Source organism: Mytilus galloprovincialis, chromosome 13, assembly GCF_965363235.1.
Source record: "Mytilus galloprovincialis chromosome 13, xbMytGall1.hap1.1, whole genome shotgun sequence".
In the NCBI taxonomy this organism is placed as follows: Eukaryota; Metazoa; Mollusca; class Bivalvia; order Mytilida; family Mytilidae; genus Mytilus; species Mytilus galloprovincialis.
The window spans coordinates 2,419,449-2,442,022 of record NC_134850.1 but is presented as its reverse complement, the minus strand read 5'-3'; the positions used below and the strand labels follow the sequence as shown (position 1 = coordinate 2,442,022).

The 22,574-nt window shown below is 31.3% G+C and overlaps 1 protein-coding gene and 1 long non-coding RNA gene across 2 annotated transcripts; one reads left to right on the top strand and one right to left on the bottom strand.

The window, feature by feature from the left end:
- The first annotated feature begins 350 nt into the window (after positions 1-350).
- On the top strand, positions 351-2,718 carry LOC143057364 (uncharacterized). The gene is made up of 3 exons (XM_076230668.1): positions 351-1,128; positions 1,892-2,106; positions 2,650-2,718. The coding sequence occupies exons 1-3, from the start codon at positions 351-353 to the stop codon at positions 2,716-2,718; spliced, it is 1,062 nt and encodes a 353-aa protein (XP_076086783.1).
- A 1,688-nt stretch (positions 2,719-4,406) lies between these two features.
- On the bottom strand, positions 4,407-8,567 carry LOC143056496 (uncharacterized). Its single transcript, XR_012972376.1, has 3 exons — positions 8,499-8,567; positions 7,191-7,599; positions 4,407-5,955 (listed from the first exon to the last, which is right to left on the bottom strand). It is a non-coding gene; the product is annotated as an uncharacterized LOC143056496 (long non-coding RNA).
- Positions 8,568-22,574: the final 14,007 nt, after the last annotated feature.

Sequence of the window (22,574 nt, the reverse complement as noted above, 5' to 3'; positions counted from 1 at the left end):
CAATCAAAATTAGTCTGGTAAAGTTTGCGGCAAGCTTTTGGCAAGCAATCAAAATGAGTTTAAGTTTACTGCAAACTTTCGGCAAACAAATATGCAATTTAAAAGTTTCCTGCAATGTTCTGGCAAACATTTGATTTCTGGCAAGCTTGCGGCAAGCTTGCCGCAAAAAGCTGCAATGTTTGCCGGAAGGTTGCCGCTAGCGGCATACACCTGCAAACATCAGAATTTGTTTCCTGCAAACAAATTTGTTTGCCGCAAGCTTGCGGCTAACTTGCCGCAAACTTGCGGCAAACAAATCTGTTTCATAAGGGAGGATATAAAAAGTTAAAGATTTACAATTGATTTGAAAAATGCTGTTAACACAACGTTTATTCCTTCTTTGTGTTAAATGTATTCTTTCGTTTGCTTATTCTAGACATTGTGATATTACAATACGTGTGAATGACATAAGATGTGACTGTAGTTCAAGGAATGTAACATTCATACCGGCAGAATGTCCAAGAAATACAACAGATTTACTTCTGATGGAAAATAACTTGAACAGTCTAGTTAAGGAAACGTTTACTAGATATACACAGCTTAGATCTCTGGATATGAGCAGCTGTAACATAAGTGCAATAGATAAATCAGCTTTTGAACAATTGACACATTTAACCGAACTCAATTTATTCGATAATCCAACGAAAACGTATCAAGGGAATATATTTGCACCACTAGTTGACCTACAAGTACTTCATATATCACATAACTTGTTGTCAACGTATCCAAGAGAGGCGTGGTCGGATGTTTTAAATTTAACAAAGGTGTTTACTTATGGTGGACCGTCAAATGGATCATTCGCGGAGATATTTTCTGTCATGAAAAATCTTCATTATTTCCATTGCGATTATGAAGGGTATGTTATACATAACTATACATTTGATTCATTTAAAAGGACGCCATTAAAGTATTTATGTATCAATGGCGGTATACGAGAAATAGAAATCGATACTTTTGCACCGTTAGAAGTACTTTCTAGTCTAAGTACGCTAGGTCAAAGATTCTCGAAACTATCAAATACTTTACAAGCTTTACGTGTGTTTGAAAATCGACAGATGGATGAATTGGATTTGAGCGATAATTTCAAAAGTTACGGCGAATACGTTATTTCTGCTGATCTATTTGCATATATCGGTTACATATGCGTAAAAAGATTATCTTTAAGAGACAACGATATCAGGCTTATAGATGCATCCGCCTTCCAGAAAATGAAATACAGAAACTGTCTTGAGACTTTAGACTTAAGTAAGAATAAATTTGATTTTCACCAGGAATATATCTTTTTATATTTCAATTTCTTTATCAATATCAAGAGAATAGACATGTCTTTAATTAGTGGTAACTTTATACAAAATGTTCAAAAACAAAAGAGTGATAGTTCTTGACGAACGAGAGACCATGGTCTTAAAACTGATAAGCAAAAAGATTACTCAATAAGACTTCCTTCTTCTCTCGAATTCTTAAACGCCTCCTTTATAATTGGCCATGATTTTGGCATGATCAACATTCAAGGGTATCACACGATTGAAAATCCTTGATTTTACATACACATCACTTGCGGACTGCAACTACACATTTAATGCACTTCAGAACGTTGTAATACTTAATGTTTCACATTTCAAATGCGGACTTTTAAATCCCAACCTTCTGAAATCTGCCGTCAATTTGGTACAGTTAATAATGCAAAGTTCTTCACTAAGTGTTGGTCTTAAAGAGGATCACCAAGGTAAATTCCTTAACGGACTGAAACATTTGCAGTGTATAGACTTTTCAAGAAATGCATTCGAAGACCAATTCAGAACTTCTACATTTAAAAGTCAATTAGACAGTTTACAATGTTTGATACTTGAAGGAAATTGTATTCCATTAAATCTAGAAGACTTGAACATTCTTAGTTTCCTTAACATCAGAAACAACAAAATAGCGTATTTAACAACTAAAGAAACTGACGCGATTGAAGTTCTATTTGAAAAATCAAATAGAACAATGACAGTCTTATTAGAGGGCAACCCTCTTGTTTGTACTTGTGCTTCATTAGATTTTGTAGACTGGTTATTTACTACTAAAGTGAGACTTGACAGCAATGGTAGTTATTCGTGTGTCGGAAGCGATGGAAATATTACAACTAATGTTGTCTATAATCAATTGCAAAGTATGAAAATAAGATGTATTACGACAGTATGGTTATTTTTCAACTTTATTCGGTGTACTTCTATTATTTATCCTACTTGGATATCGCTACAAATTGCACCTACAATACTTTTGTTTATTTATCGGAATGGCCAATCCACTTTTCCAGAAGTCAAAAGAAAAAACACTTGAATATGATGCATATATAGTTTATTGCGAAGGCGACTACAAATGGGTGTATGGACCGCTGCGTTCATTTCTAGAAGAGAGACGCAATTATAAACTTCTTTTGTCAGACAGAGGAGATGGGGATGTACGGCCTGGTCAAAATAGACTTGCCATAAGTAATTCCATTTCAAAATGCAAAAAGATGATCTAAATTATTTCGAATGAGTTTGTGAACAATGAATGGGCGAGCTATAAAGCTACTGTTGGAATTGAGCATTTTATTGGGTTACAAGCAAAAATAATTGTTATAAGCTTGGAGAGTATTACCAAATCAGAAATACTGCAATGTGTAATGCCAATGGTGTAACTGCACGCCAATGACCACATTCGTAAAACAGACACATTAAATGAAAATAACATTTTCTGGAAATGTCTAGATCAAGCCATGCAACGTTAATGAAGACAGGATTGTTATTTTTTTTTTTTAAACTATGCTTGAAAGAGGGACGAAAGATACCAAAGGGAAATGACATCTTTTGGTCAAAATACGTAAATTTCAATATTTTATAAGATGTCATCACATGTAACTTTCTGTACAAATGTATCGAGACTATTTGTAAAAAAGAGGGACGAAAGATACCAAAGCGACAGTCAAACTCATAAATCTAAAACAAATGGATCTAGCCATGAAACGTTAGTGAAGACAACTTTGTCATTTATAAATGATAGATGATTAAATTACGATATTAAATAATTTTTGAATTCATATTTTTTTAATTGATATATGCTGAGATATCTAAATTAGTGGGCTTTGTATTAGTATAAAAAAAAGAGAAAGACATCAATATATTACATTTATCATACTTTTTTGTTAAATGGCGATCACTAACCCCTAAGACAAATAATTGTCGAATATTTTTTAAATCATGTAGAGTTAAAATTTTACGTCTATTTGGAACGATAACTGTATTTATCAAAGTCTTCACACGAAAAAGGAAAGAGGAAGTACTAATATTAAACGCATCAATCACCAACATCCAAGTACCTAACGAAAAAAGAAAATAGGAAGTATCCAAAACTCAGCGCATCAATCACCAATATTGAAGTAGCCAACGAAAAAAATAAACAAAGATCACGTGACTGTCATTGAAAAATGTGAAATTATTTTGTACAATATATGTTTGATATAAGTTCCTTGTACCGTGACGCATACAAACCATGTGTATTTTGTTCAATGAAAATTAAATATTCTAACAGAATGTGACAACGTTGCATGCAATAGTAAAGTTTCATGTTTTTAAACGATAAAGTTTTTCTTTCATTTTAAATACCACTTCCTTATACCAAAATCTGTTTTGTATAAAATTACCTATTTTAACATGTAAAATAATTCAAACAAATTGAAATAAAGGTTTGAAATAGTAAAATTTCTTTTATTTAAAAATGTAACTGTTTGTGTCCTCTTATTAGATTCAAGATAACATACTTAACACTTCCACCAAATATCATTTGGAAAATCTAAAGTGATATTTTTAAATAGCCATTACTGTTGTTATACGTATATATATAACAGACTCTATTTTAAAAGAGTAAAATCCATTTTATTCCTTTTTATAATCTTTTTCAATGTTTACCATAAATTGAATGAAGATTTCATAAAGAAACACACATTTTTTACAACATTCCATGTTTTTATTCTTATAATTGATAAAATTTACATTTATTGTTCGGGAAATTTCCCAAAATATATGAAAGTTTCAAAATTTTTGTAGTAAAGATGTATGTGACAACAAATTCGGGAAATGTCCCGAAATCATTCTCAACATTATTATTTATTACATATATGTTGGCAGAGCATTTTAACAAACAGATCTGAAACACATTTCGGGAAATATCCCGACAAAAATAAACTAAGTACAACATGTATAACACAGATGTCTTCAAATATTTCGGGATTTATCCCGAAAAATTCAAATGTATATGCTAGACCTCATGACTAATAATTTCTTTTCACATTTCGGGAAAAATCCCGAAAATATAAATCTAATATCAGACACACACTTCTCAACATTATTATTTATTACATATATGTTGGCAGAGCATTTTAACAAACAGATCTGAAACGCATTTCGGGAAATATCCCGACAAAAATAAACTAAGTACAACATGTATAACACAGATGTCTTCAAATATTTCGGGATTTATCCCGAAAAATTCAAATGTATATGCTAGACCTCATGACTAATAATTTCTTTTCACATTTCGGGAAAAATCCCGAAAATATAAATCTAATATCAGACACACACTTGTTACATAGATTTTTTTTACCCATTTCGGGAAAAATCCCGAAATAATATCTACAAGAAAAAATTATGCATTTTGGTTTTTTTAAACATATTGGGGAAAATCCAGAAAAATAAAATCATTCAGATTTTACAACACATAATTTTGATACATTAAAAAAAGTTTTTACATAAATTTGTTTCCAACATTGTTAAAATTTTAATTCATAAAAAATATGTTTATAACCATACTTTTCATTTCTTTAAAAAAAAAAAGTAATTTCTTAGAAATAATAAGGTTACTCTATACTGCATCCCTTTTGTCATGCTTCAGTAATTCCCTAAATATAATATCAACCAAATTTGTCCCACAAAAAGGGGGGCCTATGCATCCTCTAAATCCTATTTATAAGTGGTCGATATTAAACTGGCCTAAGCATAAACTTTAACATATAAACAGAAAACTGCAAAAGATTGTAAGTTATAAAACCATGATTTAGCGTTCAGGATTATTAAAATCCCTAAGCACACGCATTGTCCAAAAGCTTATTCAACTGCATATAAATTATCCCTGACCTACTTTTAGTGGTTCTCCTTAAACTGGACTTATCACAAATATTTCAGTGTAAACAAAGGAAATTTTCAAAGTCAATATGCCATTACTGCGAGGCTGGTGAGGAGGGCGATGCTCTATGGGATTGAGAGATATATATATGTGTCCTTAACACATTATACTCTGCTTCCACAATCAGATTTCCATGTTCAGTAACTTATTTGTAATTGTTTAAAAAACACTGACTTAAATGAACACTTGAAAGTACAAAGTTTCAAGTTTATTTGACCATTACATCATAGTAAACTATTGTACACAAAACCTTAACCTTCTCTACTGTTGTACATCTTGAAAACAAAATAATTGATAAAAACTAGTTTCAACTCATTATTTCAAATGCCAATGAAATTTTAAAATAGGAATGAAAAAAAAACTCAAACTCAAAAATGTTCAATAATATAGCCTCATTTAATTTTCCTAATTTGCACATTTTTTTTTGTCACAGAAAACATGGAAGAAACTATCTTTAATTATGTTTTTTCTAAATTTCTTTGATATTCTCCACAGCAAAATATAAAAATTAAAATACTGTTCTAAAGTAAAATGCATGTACTTTTAATATTACAAATACATACAATAAAATATAACTACAAATCATAGTATACATGTGAATAAATCTTCATAGCATGTGCAATGTTTGTTATATTCAGATGGAATTATTACATATTATAAATTGATCTGTTTCTTTACTGATGCCTAGCTTTCTCTTCCTTTCACTCCTGCCTGTAAGAGCAAAGTAAATTAACATTTAATAAAATATAACAAAAACGTTCTATTCTGCTGAACATGCTAAAAGTAAATATTAACTGTGAAATCAACAATTTTGATTATGTTGATAGGTTGAGACTATAACCATTTGACATTTATAATAAAACTTCTTTTCCCCCTTGACCATTTTGATTGCCTTGTGTGACGTTTCACACTTGTCAACATGATCATAATGTACATAATGTTTTTGACATTTTTATAAATAAAGATAGTATAGCCAGTAAGTTTTCAAAATTATTTAGCGTAGAGTTGTATTCTTTTCCCTTTCTCCAATTTGAATGTTCCTGGCAACCTGCATTCTTTTATGTTACTTTTTTCTTTTTACAAACACTGATCGAGATTTAAAAGGGGAGCAATATTGAGTTTGCATGTGACTTAATAAACAGATTAAAATCCTTAAAACCATATGTTTTATCTGTATGAACATTATGGATTATTTATTCCTTTTAGAGTTTTCTGAATAAATAAATGATGAATGGGTCCATGGGACACAGATTATGCCCCTGCTTGCATATAACATTTTAAAGGGTCATAAATCAAGAATGGTAAAAGTGACACACAGTACCCAAATGAGTACTTGATCTGATTTTTGTGGTAATAAGCATTAATTTGTGTTTAAGTTTCAGTACATTTGGTTAAGCAAACTTAAGTTTATAGTGAACTAAAACAAATAAACAGATGTGCCATGTGAACATGATACCTCCGTCTCTTTTCAAGAATAAAGTTCAATAACTTCTTCATAAAAGTGAGAATGGAATTGGGGGAAATATGTCAACAACCTGACCAAAGTGCAGACAACAACCGAAGTCCAACAATGGGTCTTCAACACAGTGAGAAAATCATGCACTATAAGTGTTTGTCTTTTCTCTTTTTTTTATATAGATTAGACCGTTGGTTTTCACAATAGTAATGTTTTGGGTCCTTAAATTAATAATAGCTTACTGTTTGGTGTGATCAAAGGCTCTGTGTTGAAGACTGTACTTTGACCTATAATTGTTTTTCTTTTACAAATTGTGACTTGTATGGAGAGTTGTCTCATTGGAAGTCATACCACATCTTCTTATATCTAATATTATGCACAAACATACAAGGATAAAACTTAATGCCCCCTCCGCTACGACGGGGCATAACAAAAAGCATATGTATATATAGAGAAGCAGGACTCTTATTAAGACTGAATATTACAGTACCTTATTCTGCATTCTTTCATCTTATCCCCTGATTGCTGACATGAATGGTTCTTTATTTCTTTTACTTCCAGGCAATTTTGGTATGAAAGCACCATATTTCAAGTTAAGTGTATCCATGGTTTGTCCTGGGCGTATTTTGATAAAAATGATAAATGTTGACCGCATCTTTTGGTGTCTCTCTTGTAAAACAATAATGCAAAGCCTCTGTGTGTTGTTTAAAATTACAAATCAAAGGAATTAACCAGTAAAATAAATTGTATTATAATTTCACTTTTGAAATAATCCTGACCGGTGACTGTACAGTTTCAGCATATTTTCCTTTGTTCTTAATTTTTCTGATATTTAGCTGAAAGCAGGATCAATGAAAATCTTCATGTGTGTGGCCAACAGGTTCTTACGACCAGAGAACCTGAAAAAAAATTATCTGTTGAGGTCATGACTAGTATCATTTATTTATCCATTAAAGAGATAGAGCTTTGTTAGAATATTGAAAGGTGGAAGCAGTATGATTACTTTAATACACTAAAATATGTAATAAATAAAACAAGAATGTGTCCATGGGACACAGATGTCCCTGCTTGTAAATATATCTCTAATAAATATCCTTTTTCCTATTAAAAAAGTAACATATTCATGATAATATGAGAATGACGAAAGTGACTTGATCAGTGTTTGGTGTTAACAAGCATTGTGTAAACATTTCACAACACTTAATGGTTGATACAAAGTAAAGTTAAAGTGCAGTTTGGGATTTGAAGAAGTTTTCAATTACTTCAAGTTCCCGTAAATCCCTGATATTCTTTAATGTTTTTTTTTTTATTGCAGTACAGTAATAATCTGATGGTTCAAGAGAGCACAAAACCACAACAACATGTTTAATGTTTATCAAAATATCATTTTCCTTTGTTTTTTCTTAATCTTATAAAACCAGAAGAAAAATAAATTTCCATATCTTGCCCTGTTAACGAGTTGTAATAAAATTTATTCATCAACATGATCAAATACACTGGATAAGAATCTGTTGGTAGTGCTCTGAGGTTAAATAATTGACTTATTTTCATAGGTTTATGACCACTGACCAACTATAACAGTAATGGCTATAGAAAGTTGAGGCTCCAATGGGCCTTTATCGCTCACCTGATATTCTCATTTACAATTGATGCATGAAATAATGCAACTGTTATACTTTTGCTTTAGTTTCAGAGATATAAGTAAACACTGCATTTTCCTCCTATTTTCTATTTTTAGCCATGTCTGCCATGTAGGTTGGCAGGGTCATCAAACACATTTAAAACTATATATACATACCCTAATGATGAGTCAACAGTGGCCAAATATAGGTAGATTTGTCTCAGTTGTTTCAGGAGACGACTTTTCTAAAAGATGAAAAAAAATTACGAAAAATTATTCATTATTTATTCCTTTCAAAATTCTCTGAATAAATAAATGTCATGATTGGGTCCATGGGACACAGATTATGCCCCCACTTGCATATAACTTTATTTAAAGAAAAAAACATACAATAGATTGTATACCAATATGCGAATTAAAATATTAAGGTACAATGTAATGTATGTGCCTGTTCCAAGTCAGGAGCCTGTAATGCAGTGGTTGTCAATTGTTGAAGTGTTACATATTTTTTTTCTTCATTTTTTGTACATAAATTAGGCCGTTAGTTTTCTTGTTTTACATTTGTCATTTTGGGGCCTTTTATAGCTGACTATGCAGTATGGGCTTTGCTCATTGTTGAAGAGGGTACAGTGACCTTTAGTTTTTAATTTCTGTGTCATTTGGTCTCTTGTGGAAAGTTGTCTCATTGACAATCATACCACATCTTCTTTATATATAAAGTTAAGTACAACATTTAAAAGTGTTGACAATGGTTGATGTTAATTACATTATATTAGATTTTCTTGAGGAGAATAACTAAAATATGATTTTATTAGGGCTTGGATCCCACTAACATGTTTAATCCTGCTATCTTCTGTGCCTGTCCCAAGTCAGGAACCTGGACAATCAGTGGTTGTTGTTTGTTGCTGTGTTGCATATTTGTTTTTAGTTTTTTTATTTGTATATTAATATTAAGGTCATTAGTTTGGAATTATTTTACAATTGTAATTTCAGGGCCTTTTTTATATATGACTATGCAGTATGATCATTGCTGAAGGCTGTACTTTGACCAATATATATAGTTAACTGACCAACGGAGGGACAGGTGTAAAACAATATGCCTGTCAACTTTTTCTTACAATTTCATACATTTCCCATATCATTGACTATTTTATCATTAGGCCAACTAAAATTAATTAGTAGATTTTCATCCAAATTTTTAAAAATAATGGGGCGGGTGGAAGGATTTTATTTTTTAAATTTTATTTCATATGAAACCCTTAAATTGCATGTTTTTTGACGAGTTCTTCATATATGCAAGTGTAATAATAAGCTTATATCATGTATTGTTAAGGCCGTACAGTGACCTATAGTTGTTACTGTCTGTGTCATTTTGGTCTTTTGTGGATAGTTGTCTCATTGGCAATCATACCACATCTTCTTTTTTATATACACAAGTATTTTTTATATACACAAGTATGAGGAATCTTACATAATTTTTCAAATCCTTAAATAAATATATCTAATTGTGGCTTTAAAAATTTAACAACAAAAACGTGCGAGAAATACTCTCTTCAGTTAGACTACCTACATCAAATTTATTTGGGTTTCTAAACAATGATTTGTATTCCCATAAAATAAAGCAAATGCACTGGTATGCAACACAATTATTATGAGTACAGAATAAAATGAAAACTCAGAGAGTGTTGAAAATTATAGGGTTGGTACTTTATATGCAAGATGAATATATAATTATCATGTAAAACATGAACTTAATAATAAAAAAAAAGTTGTTGTTTAATGACTCTTTTTGGGTGTATTGGAACATTTGCTGTTTGTCAACATAAAAAGACAGCCATGGGTAAAACAAAGGGCTTGCATAAATAAAATGCATATGTTAGTCGACTTTTTAAATTCAATAAACGGTCATAAATCTGACAAGTTCGTGCTTGTATTTCAATATCTATAATCCAGTCATGTTTTCTGTATCAATGGTTTCCACGAATCTTGCGCTTTTGGGTATCATTTACAGTTTAAATTTCCTGAGACAAAGTCATTGCATAAATAAAAAAAGTCCGCAGTTTTCTAAATTTGTGACATACCGCGATTTGCAGTCTTGGAAACACCGTGTTTCTCTTAACAACAATATTTCACGTCATTCTCGTTATCAATCTTTACTCTCGGAAGATGATGTTGTCATCATAGAGCAGCGGAAAGGCCGACTTAATCATTTTTGTTAGATTTACTTGACGTACAAAACCGAAATTTGAAACAGGAAGCTTTGGGGATGAAACGAAATTTTAACAGTTACCGGTAACGGGAATGAACGAAATCCGGAAATCGTAAATTTTATAAAATAAAAAAATTCGGGGCGGGACGATTTCAGAGGGGCGGGCGGGGATGAAAATCTATCAATTAATTTTAATTGGCCTTACTTACATCTGTCCATTATTACTGTCTTTTAGGTCACATTGCATTTCAAGCTGATGTTCAATACTTGCACAGTTGTACACCTAGAAAAAAAAATATGCAAAATTAAGATAAAACAGTCTTGTGTTACTTTCACACCAGTTTAGATAGAGAGTCGTGTGAGTTTCTAACAGAAAATTTACAACACATCAATGAGAAATTGAAAAAAGTAAATAAAATTATACATTTGTCATTTTCGCTGTTGAGGTTACATAAGTGCATTAGCTGCCTTATTTTTACATGTTCACAAATCAGTATCCAGGAGAACTGTAAATATATAGAGGCTCTGCATCCTCCCCCTGAAATGTTGTGTTCTTAAAGAAACCAGGTGCTTTTTCCAAGTTAAGAAAGAGTTTTAAAACTATCCAAGCATGTCCTCACATCTAATTTATAAAAGATGATTAAATTGATCATTGAAATATGTATCAGAGTGAGAACTTCTCAATGTTCATTTTTTTTTTTTGGAGGGTGGATATTTATTACCCTAATTTAATATTTCTATTGTCTTTAATTAAGTAACTGGGACCTACAGTACTGAGGATAAAATTTTCATATCTCTTCATTTATATACACAAATTCTAATGTTTCACATCCTGGGGGATTAAAACCGAGATTAAAACCCATGAAATTGAAATTTTTCACACATAATTGACTTATAGTAGTAATTGGGAATGTAAACATGTAATAATGTTTTCCCAGTAGCCAGTTTAACCAAACTTAAGATAGACAAGACATAATAAATCTATTATACAATATACACAGCATTGCACATGACATGTGCTCCAATCATAATGATGAACTGAGTCCATACTGTCCCTTTAACATGTTTAACAAATAATGCAATTTTATTTTTTATTATTAAGATTCTGTGATTTTTTTAAATTTTATAAACATTCTTATAGTTTGCTTGAAATAAATATAAGTTATATATACTTAATCATCTGTAGAATTTTTTTATTTATGAAAAAAAAAAAATTAGCTTAACTGATTAATCAATATTTAGGTCACAAGGCATTTTACCCTGATGATCCAAGCTTGTCTAGAAATTGCTTCAGATTACTTTTAAGCAAATAGAACAGTTTTGAACATTCAAAAGGTCCCAAGTACATGTAAATATTAATGACACACATTTTTTATGACGAAATTTTCAAAGAACATAAAAATAAAAAACACAAAAAAAATCACCAAAAAAATCACATTATAAATCGAACACTGTTTCTGTTAGCACTTTCACTGCATCCCTTACAGTTCATCAGACAGAATTGTTATCTTTACTAGTAACAACTTGTGATGTTACCTAATAGTAACGTCATGTGGTAGTTTGTATATATTACGGAATCTTATTCACAGACCGAATTTCACTTTTTATTAAAAGTCGGCTTATACAGTTAAATAAAATAGCGTTCCTTGGCTTCAAGTGGAATTTTATCTTAGGTCCACATCTGAAACTAGAGGCTCTAAAGAGCCTGTGTTGCTCACCTTGGTTTATGTGCATATCATAAACGAAGGACACAGCAGAGTGATAGATTCATGACAAAATTGTGTTTTGATGCTGGTGATGTGTTTGTAGATCTTACTTTACTGAACAATCTTAGTGCTTACAATTATCTCTATCTAATGAACCTATGAATCTATCCCAGTAGTTAAACTATTTTGTAATATTTTACAAGATTTACAAAATTTATGAAAATTGTTAAAAATTGACTATAAAGGGCAATAACTCCTTAAGGGAGTTGATTGACCATTTTCATCATGTTGACTTATTTGTAGGTCTAACTTAGCTCTACATTATTGCTGTTTACAGTTTATCTCTATTTATAATAATATTCAAGATAATAACCAAAAGCTGCAACATTTCCTTAAAATTACCAATTCAGGGGCAGCAACCCAACAACATTTTGCATGCTTGTTACAGAAATTTCAGGGCAGATAGACCTAAACCTAACGAAACAAATTTAACTGCGTCAGATTTGCTTAAAATGCTTTGGTTTCTGAGATTTTAGCAAAAAACTGCATTTTACCCTAGTTACAATTTTTTGCCATGTTGGCCATCTTGGTTCGCCGGATGGCATCATTTAACACATTTTTTAAACTAGATACCCTAATGATAATTGAGGACAAGTTTGGTTAAATTTGTCTTAGTAGTTTCAGAGAAGATTTTTGTAAAAAAAAAATTGACAAAAATTGACTATAAAGGGCAATAACTCATTAAGGGGTCAACTGACCATTTTGGTCATGTTGACTTTTTTGTAGATCCTACTTTGCTGAACATTATTGCTGTTTACAGTTTATCTATTTCCATAATAATATTGAAGATAATAACCAACCAGATGCTCCTCAGGGCGTAGCTTTATACGACCGCAGAGGTTGAACCCTGAACGGTTGGGGCAAGTATGGACACAACATTCAAGCTGGATTCAGCTCTAAATTTGGATTGTGATTAAATAGTTGACACAGCATAGGTTTCTGAACCCAATTTTTTTAATCACATCCCCCTTTCCCTTATTCCAAAACTAATCTCAATTAAAATTTCTAATGGAGTTTGCAACAATAACTACTCATTTAAATACATCATAAAATATTAAGATGTAAAAAAACTGCTTGTTATCACTGAATGGTAAAGATTATTTTAATTTATCAGTTGGTAGTAAAAAGTGAATATACATTGTATATTGTATATAACAAAGATTTAAGTTGATTCTGGACAAAGAAAGATAACTCCAATTAAAAAAAAAATCTTGCTATTGCACAATATTTTGCAATTAGATATTTCTTGCTTACTATTCTGGACAAAGAAAGATAACTCTAATTAAAAAAAAATTTGCTATTTCACAATATTGTGCAATTAGATATTTCTTGCTATTGCGCAATACTGTGCAATTGAAAAGACTTGCTATTGCACAATACTTAAAGGGAAACTGCGCAAAAAAATCAAAAATTGATATTATGTCCATTCTGTATAAAAATGCTCAAATTTATAGATATTAAAGTTTTATTCCGCTAAATAAGAGATCACCATCGATTTTAAATTTTGAGTATCAGTTCTCTGCTCTCCGCCATCTTGTCACCTTCTCCGATGAAAAATCCCGATATGTCTATAAACCACAAAGGAACAAAACTACAGTAAACGATGTAGTCGTAATTGCGTGTCGATATCTTGTCAATCGTACGGTTGTTTTATCTGACTGACTAACTTGATACGGAAAATGGTCTTATATTTTTAAATAACCATATAGTCTGTTATTTTTAAACTGTTAATATTGTAATTAGTTAAAAAGTCAAAGTTCAAATCATAAATAAGTGTTCCGTGGAAATTGTTTTCGAAAATCTAATTCGTTCATAATTCTTTCAAGTAATAAGCTTTATTTAAATAAATTCGGATCTTCCCTCATCGGATCACCAGCATGGCTAAAGATATTACTCCCAAAGGTATTGGAAGGGGTGTAAGGTGACACGTCCAGGTATTCAATCGATTTCCTGTCCGGCGGGCTTGCAAGTTCATGCATCGTTTCACTTCTGTAGGTATTGATCAGTGTACACGACCGTTACTTATAACTTTCCATTTTGAACTATCAGGTGCATGTATAATATACATTTTTGTCTTGCGTGTCCGAAAGTGATATAATATACTAGTCATTACTGAACTCATACGCTTGTTTATAAATAACATTTCTGGTGTAAATAATATTATTTATAAAAAAAAAATAATACAAAAAAAAAATTGAAGAAATACAAATCTATTTACATATTTTTCCAAGGGTTAATTTGGGAAAATGTAATATATACTCGTTGTCAATAGTTTAGGACAGATTGGAACATACCAGAATTATTGATTTAAAAAAAAATGTGCGCACTTGTCGACGATTCGTGTATACATACGCCTGGGTAGAAAGTTACGGAACTATAGTCAGTAGCGCAATTTAAAATATGTATACATGTATACATTGAACATAAGAAAGAAACATACATTTTGTGTAAATTGTGGTAAAAGTTTTGTAAATAGACTAGTCCACGTATGCCAACAGTATGTAATCAACGAATTCGATAGACTATTGTATACCAAAAGAAGAAGAAGAAAAAAAAGAAACAATTTGATTTAAATACAGGTCAATTTATAACTTGCTTTGGTTCATCGAAGTTAAGAACATAGTAAACTCACAGATTTATATATCAATTAGATTGTTCTCGAATAAAGGACGAAATTCGTCATCATCACAATTGTTCCAACATTCATGTAAAATATATGCAACTGGACGTACACTAATAATCCCCAAGAGATGTGAATATTTTCTAGGAAAACTATTGAGTATCAATTTCGGGATTTATTTTCTTTCTTGATATTCAATGACAGCAATTTAAAGAATAAACTGCTTGTCGGATATTTGTCCGCTTTAGGGGTATTCTTGCAAGTTGAACAGACTTATAATAACATTCAAAAATAGGGAAAGATAACATTAAATTCGTTGTCTTTAATTTTAAACATCGTTGGTCAAATAGTTATTTAAGTATATATATACGTTGGGAGACGACGATTATTATAGTAGTCTCAGATTTTTAAAATAAGGACGTTCCCGATTATGAATAAATTTGGTGGACGTTTTTCACACTTGAACAGAATATCTATTCGTAATTTTTCGATTCCATTCCAATACAAAAGTATTTTTTCTTTATTCGTACCTATTATATTCCGCTTCGGTAGAGTTATCTTCAGATAGTTTCATATATTAATTAATACATGGCTTTCAAAAGTCTAAATGTAAGTGTTCTCGTACATTTTTTCGCCTAATAAAGACAAATAAAAATGATTTAGTAAAGCTATTTCTAATTTCTAAGTCCCCCTTTTTTATGAGACATAAATCAAGGACAAGACTTGTATATCATTTCATTCTGACATATGAATTAAGTTTCCTGTCTTTAACCGAAAATTGTGTATTTCTTAGTAAATTAACTTATTTGAATTCAAATAAATAATAGCACCAAATATAATTAAATAATTCCACGGCGACCAATTTTTATTTGTCACCAACTTGAATATGTATTTTTAATGTGTGTATTAAATGCTCCCACTGATCCGAATAGACAGTCACACCTGGCAAGGTGTGCCCTAGAGGCGTGGTTAAATACCGAAGTGCAAATAACAATTTACCTTTCAACAAGCCATCTACGAGTATTGCCACAGAACCGTGAATACACACATCGTATAAACCTAGTCATAGCAGAGATAGTAAAAGGTCAATAATAGTACACCAACATATTGTCTTGACAGATTATTGTACTTTAATTTGTTCACCTTATCAGTCCGAAAATGCATTTATTAAAAATAAATTTATAACTTTTTGTGTTGTCTACAAAAATAATTCGAATATATACGTTTAACATAAATAATTTATCTCACAAATGAGTACAATTGAACGTCTGTGCGTTTTATCTTCTTATTATCGGATGGTTATTAGATAAAGCATAAGTCATCGGCGCGCTTACGATTACGTTAAAATATGATTAAAAACCAAAACTTTTAATGATTGTATTTTAAATCCCGGCATGCAAAAATCAGGAGAAAACGTCACGACCTACAGGAAGTAGTTGATATTTTTTCATTAATTATTGAATTTCTCCTTTATTACTGCACATATAGCGATAAAACTTTGTGAATATATATATTATGTCATAATGAACATATTTAAACCAAAAGTAAAAAATCGTGAATTTTCCCTTTAATATAATAATTTTAGATCCTGATTTGGACCAACTTGAAAACTGGGCCCATAATAAAAAATCTAAGTACATTTTTGGATTCAGCATATCAAAGAACCCCAAGATTTCAATTTTTGTTAAAATCAGACTAAGTTTAATTTTGGACCCTTTGGACTTTAGTGTAGACCAATTTGAAAACAGGACCAAAAATGAAGAATCTACATACACAGTTAGATTTGGTATATCAAAGAACCCCATTTATTCAATTTTTGATGAAATCAAACAAAGTTTAATTTTGGACCCCGATTTGGACCAACTTGAAAACTGGGCCAATAATCAAGAATCTAAGTACATTTTTAGATTCAGCATATCAAAGAACCTAACTGATTCATTTTTTGTCAAAATCAAACTAAGTTTAATTTTGGACCCTTTGGACCTTAATGTAGACCAATTTGAAAACAGGACCAAAAGTTAAGAATCTACATACACAGTCATGACAGTTAGATTTGGCATATCAAAGAACCCCAATTATTCAATTTTGATGAAATCAAACAAAGTTTAATTTTGGACCCTTTGGGCCCCTTATTTTGTTGGGACCAAAACTCCAAAAATCAATACCAACATTCCTTTTATGGTCATAAACCTTGTGTTTAAATTTCATAGATTTCTATTTACTTATACTAACGTTATGGTCCGAAAACCAAGAAAAATGCTTATTTGGGTCCCTTTTTGGCCCCTAATTCCTAAACTGTTGGGACCTAAACTCCCAAAATCAATACCAACCTTCCTTTTGTAGTCATTAACATTGTGTTTAAATTTCATTGATTTCTATTTACTTAAACTAAAGTTATTGTGCGAAAACCAAGAATAATGCTTATTTGGGCCCTTTTTTGGCCCCTAATTCCTAAACTGTTGAAACCAAAACTCCCAAAATCAATCCCAACCGTTCTTTTGTGGTCATAAACCTTGGTCAAAATTTCATAGATTTCTATTAACTTAAACTAAAGTTATAGTGCGAAAACCAAGAAAATGCTTATTTGGGCCCTTTTTGGCCCCTAATTCCTAAAATGTTGGGACCAAAACTCCCAAAATCAATACCAATCTTGCTTTTGTGGTCATAAACCTTGTGTTAAAATTTCATAGATTTCCATTCACTTTTACTAAAGTTAGAGTGCAAAAACTAAAAGTATTCGGACGACGACGACGATGACGACGACGACGCCAACGTGATAGCAATATACGACGAAAAATTTTTCAAATTTTGCGGTCGTATAAAAACGGCAAAATTTCGCTAAAGTTTCCAATTCAGGGGCAGCACGACAATGGACGACGGACGCCAAGTGATAAGAAAAGCTCACCTGACCTGAAAGGGATATAGTTTAAATTTTCCCTTTCCACATTGGTCAAAGTGTTCAGAACATGGAGAGTTTCTAATTGAAGGGACCTTTGTCCAGACAGCTGTTTGTAAACTCTTCCTCTATCAAATGGTTTGACCTGTATATAGTTTTGATTACAAGTGGGACAGGTTGCACAATAAATAATATTTTTCTGTATAATTGCTGTGCCTGATTTCAGAGTTTTACTTCTAGCATTTCCCTTACAGAACTGAAATGTTTGCAGCAGGTCTGCAGCATAGTTGCTGCAGGTCTGCTGCAAACAAAAAGCTTGCAGGAACCTTTTGAATAATGTTTGCAGAAGTTTGCAGCTAGCTGCGAACCTCCTGCAAACATTGCAGCTTTTTGCTGCAAGCTTGCGGCAAGTTTGCAGAAACTTTTATGTTTGCAGTAAGATTGCAGGAAACTCTAGAATTTAAGGGATGTTCGCAGCTAGATTGCAGGAATCTTTGACAATTCTATATGTTTGCAAGATCATTGCAAGAATTACATAAAACGAATGAGCATGCCCATTGGTAACTTCCTGGAAGATAAAGATTTGAAATTTTAAAATGTTCAAGGCATTTGAGTCATGTTATCATACAATGTATTAGTATTCAGGGAGTATTTTAGGTTGGAAATTAAAAGAAAAGTTTTCAAAGACATTTGTTGTAAGTATTGATTCTTCATAGACGTGTAAATATATGAAATTCGTCCCCTCAATAAATACCTGCATGAAGTTTTGAAAAACATTTTCAAACATGATTGTAACAACTATACAGTACACACAAGAATGTTTGGAGATTATAACTTATTTTAAAATATTGTGTTGTTATAATTCAAAAATTAAAAAGCAGTATATATGCACAAAATAAAAATTAAAAAGCAGTATATATGCACAAAATAAATTTCAAATAAACCTTTTTTTAGATATGCATGCAATTCATTTTAGCACTTACTTGAACAACAAGAAATCTTTAAATTATTTTTTGAAGGAATAAACCTTTGCTATGATAATTATGCAAATGATAAATTATTCGAATTATTGTAAGTATGTATATATGTAACGAAACTTTTCAGAATTTACTGTGTAATAAAGATAATGTGATGTGTATACACAACATGACTTAATTGGTTAATATTGTTTAATCATTTATGTAGTTCCTGCAAGTTTGCAGCAAACACGCAGGAGAAAAATTAATTTGAATAAAAATGTTTGCAGCAGGTCTGCAGCAAACACGCAGCAGGTCTGCTGCAAACACGCAGGAGAAAGATCAATTTGCATAAAAATGTTTGCAGCAGGTTTGCAGCAAACACGCAGCAGCTCTGCTACAAACACGAAGGAAAAAGATTAATTTGCATAAAAATGTTTGCAGCAGGTCTGCCGCAAAAACTCATTTGCATATAAATGTTTGCAGCAGGTCTGCAGCAAACACTCATTTGCATGGTAAATTGTTTGCAGCAGACCTGCAGCGTATTTGCAGCAAACACGCTGCAAACACAGAATCTGTGTTCGCTGCAAGTCTGCAGCAAGTTCGCAGCAGACCTGCAGCAACTATTTGCAGGAGGCTGATTTTTTCGGTAAGGGTTAGCATGTTCCACATCTGGGATCCCCCCATTTTTGTATTTCTGCCACCTTCGTTCTGTGTACTGAATTTTGCTTGTGTCAGAAGTTTCTTTAGATTTGGTGCTTGTTGACAGCTCCCAATAAGTCATGACTAGATCTTTCATTTGCTTGATGCAGAATAGGTAAAAAAAACTTAGCAGAATTAAAGATCAGTGACTTTTTTATTATCTCCCTTTAAAGGACACTTAGCTTTCACTGTGAAAAAGTCCTCTTATTGAATGTCAACCTTGTAGGACAGAATTTAATAGTACTTTATCATAAAAGAATGTCCAATTGAAGGACACTTTTTCACAGCATCTGACAAATTAAAATATTTACATTTTCTGTAAAAAAGTGTCAAGGTGGTTGATAGTAAACAAATTAGTTATTGTTACTTAAAGACCAAACAACCTATTCATTTCTACCAGTGATTTTTCCTTAAAATTTTGTGTGAAGGTATTTCATGATTTGAGGAACAAAATGTGATGAAACAAATTGGGGGTCACCGACTTATTTTTGTCACTATAGCAACCTCAGTTTCGCGTTTCCTGAATATTAACATAATATTTGCTTGTTATCTAAACTCTCAAAAAAATCCTTTGTATCAAACCTACAAGCATAGTTCTTGTTTCACGTTAAACAGTAGATTTGTATCTATCAAAACAGGTTCAAAAATTTAAAACTCATATTGTTTTGATCTTTAAAAATATGATTTATTTCATCCCCGCCAAAAATAAAAATGAAAAATGAAAAACGTTTCCAGTATTAAAAAATTTCTGCCAGTGATTTATTCATTCTAAATTTCAAGAAGGAAAGTGCCATGTGTATGTAATCTTCAAAATAAAGCAAAAAAAACTTTGTGTCACCGACCTTTCAAAAAAGTTATGAGTAATTTTCATTTTTTTTTTCTTGTTTGTTTTGAAGGAAAGAGTTGTCTTTCTTTAGAACATTGCATCTGACGTCATAGTTCAAACTTTTCTTGCTGGCCCACTATTTGAAAAAAATCACAAATTGGACTTTTGAAACTCACATTTAAATTTCCAAGAATAGCAAATATATTCACCTACTTTATCATCCGGTAATACAAGAGATTAAATGCATGTATCGATCAGTATCAGATCTTATGATGCTGTTGCTGCATAATATTTACCTTCAGAAACACCATCCGTTGGAATGAAAAATTGTTTGAAATAACCTTTCACGCCGCTTTTGTTATGAAAATCTGTTTTTGTCCTCTGTCCCTCATTAGAATAATTATTGAAAATACAAAAAATGAAAGATGGCACTGGCTAACTTACAAAGTATTTGACTATATCAGACTAGAAGTGTGGTTTTTTTTTCGTGTCAATTTTAGAAGTCTGCCATAATGAACTTATTCGCTACTGTTGACAGACGGACACACAAAATCATGAACGAACGTCTTTATACCATTATTTTTCCTGACTCAGACAAACTTAATTATTGCATCAAGTTTGTGATTCATTATTTCTGAATATTTAACAGTCAGGGGACTTACTTAAATGAGTGATTTTCTAAATCACTGATTAAAGTAACATTATTTCCATAAAGATTGGAAGTAAGAGTTGTCTTTCTTTAATAATCACCTATTTAAGTAGTACAAATTAATCACTAAAAGAAGTGATTTAATTTTATTATAGCTTTAAATATATAATACTAATGATCCAGGGACTAATTATGTTTCTTAAATTATCAGAACCAACATCTGTTTTGTCTAGGATGACCAGGTCATTTCAGGTGATGACCTTGTACTGAATCTAGGATAATGACATTAAGATCACTTGTTTAAGTATCATACCTCAATTTCCTTCCCAAAAATCACTTATTTAAGTATCATTATTTTAATAACCCCCACTAATTTCAACTGTCCCCTAACAGTGAAATTTTTATCACCGAACAGTAGAATTTTATTACATAATCTGAAAGATGAAACCTTGAACTTCACAGGAAAAATACTCCCACTGCTGGGAAAAATCTGTTAAAGGGAAAATTCACGATTTTTTACTTATGGTTTAAATATGTTCATTATGACATAATATATATATTCACAAAGTTTTATCGCTATATGTGCAGTAATAAAGGAGAAATTCAATAATTAATGAAAAAATATCAACTACTTCCTGTAGGTCGTGACGTTTTCTCCTGATTTTTGCATGCCGGGATTTAAAATACAATCATTAAAAGTCTTGGTTTTTAATCATATTTTAACGTAATCGTAAGCGCGCCGATGACTTATGCTTTATCTAATAACCATCTGATAATAAGAAGATAAAACGCACAGACGTTCAATTGTACTCATTCGTGAGATAAATTATCTATGTTAAACGTATATATTCGAATTATTTTTGTAGACAACACAAAAAGTTATAAATTTATTTTTAATAAATGCATTTTCGGACTGATAAGGTGAACAAATTAAAGTACAATAATCTGTAAAGACAATATGTTGGTGTACTATTATTGACCTTTTACTATCTCTGCTATGGCTAGGTTTATACGATGTGTGTATTCACGGTTCTGTGGCAATACTCGTAGATGGCTTGTTGAAAGGTAAATTGTTATTTGCACTTCGGTATTTAACCACGCCTCTAGGGCACACCTTGCCAGGTGTGACTGTCTATTCGGATCAGTGGTAGCATTTAATACACACATTAAAAATACATATTCAAGTTGGTGACAAATAAAAATTGGTCGCCGTGGAATTATTTAATTATATTTGGTGCTATTATTTATTTGAATTCTAATAAGTTAATTTACTAAGAAATACACAATTTTCGGTTAAAGACGGGAAACTTAATTCATATGTCAGAATGAAATGATATACAAGTCTTGTCCTTGATTTATGTCTCATAAAAAAGGGGGACTTAGAAATTAGAAATAGCTTTACTAAATCATTTTTATTTGTCTTTATTAGGCGAAAAAATGTACGAGAACACTTACATTTAGACTTTTGAAAGCCATGTATTAATTAATATATGAAACTATCTGAAGATAACTCTACCGAAGCGGAATATAATATGTACGAATAAAGAAAAAAATATTTTTGTAATGGAATCGAAAAATTACGAATAGATATTCTTTTCAAGTGTGATAAACGTCAACCAAATTTATTCA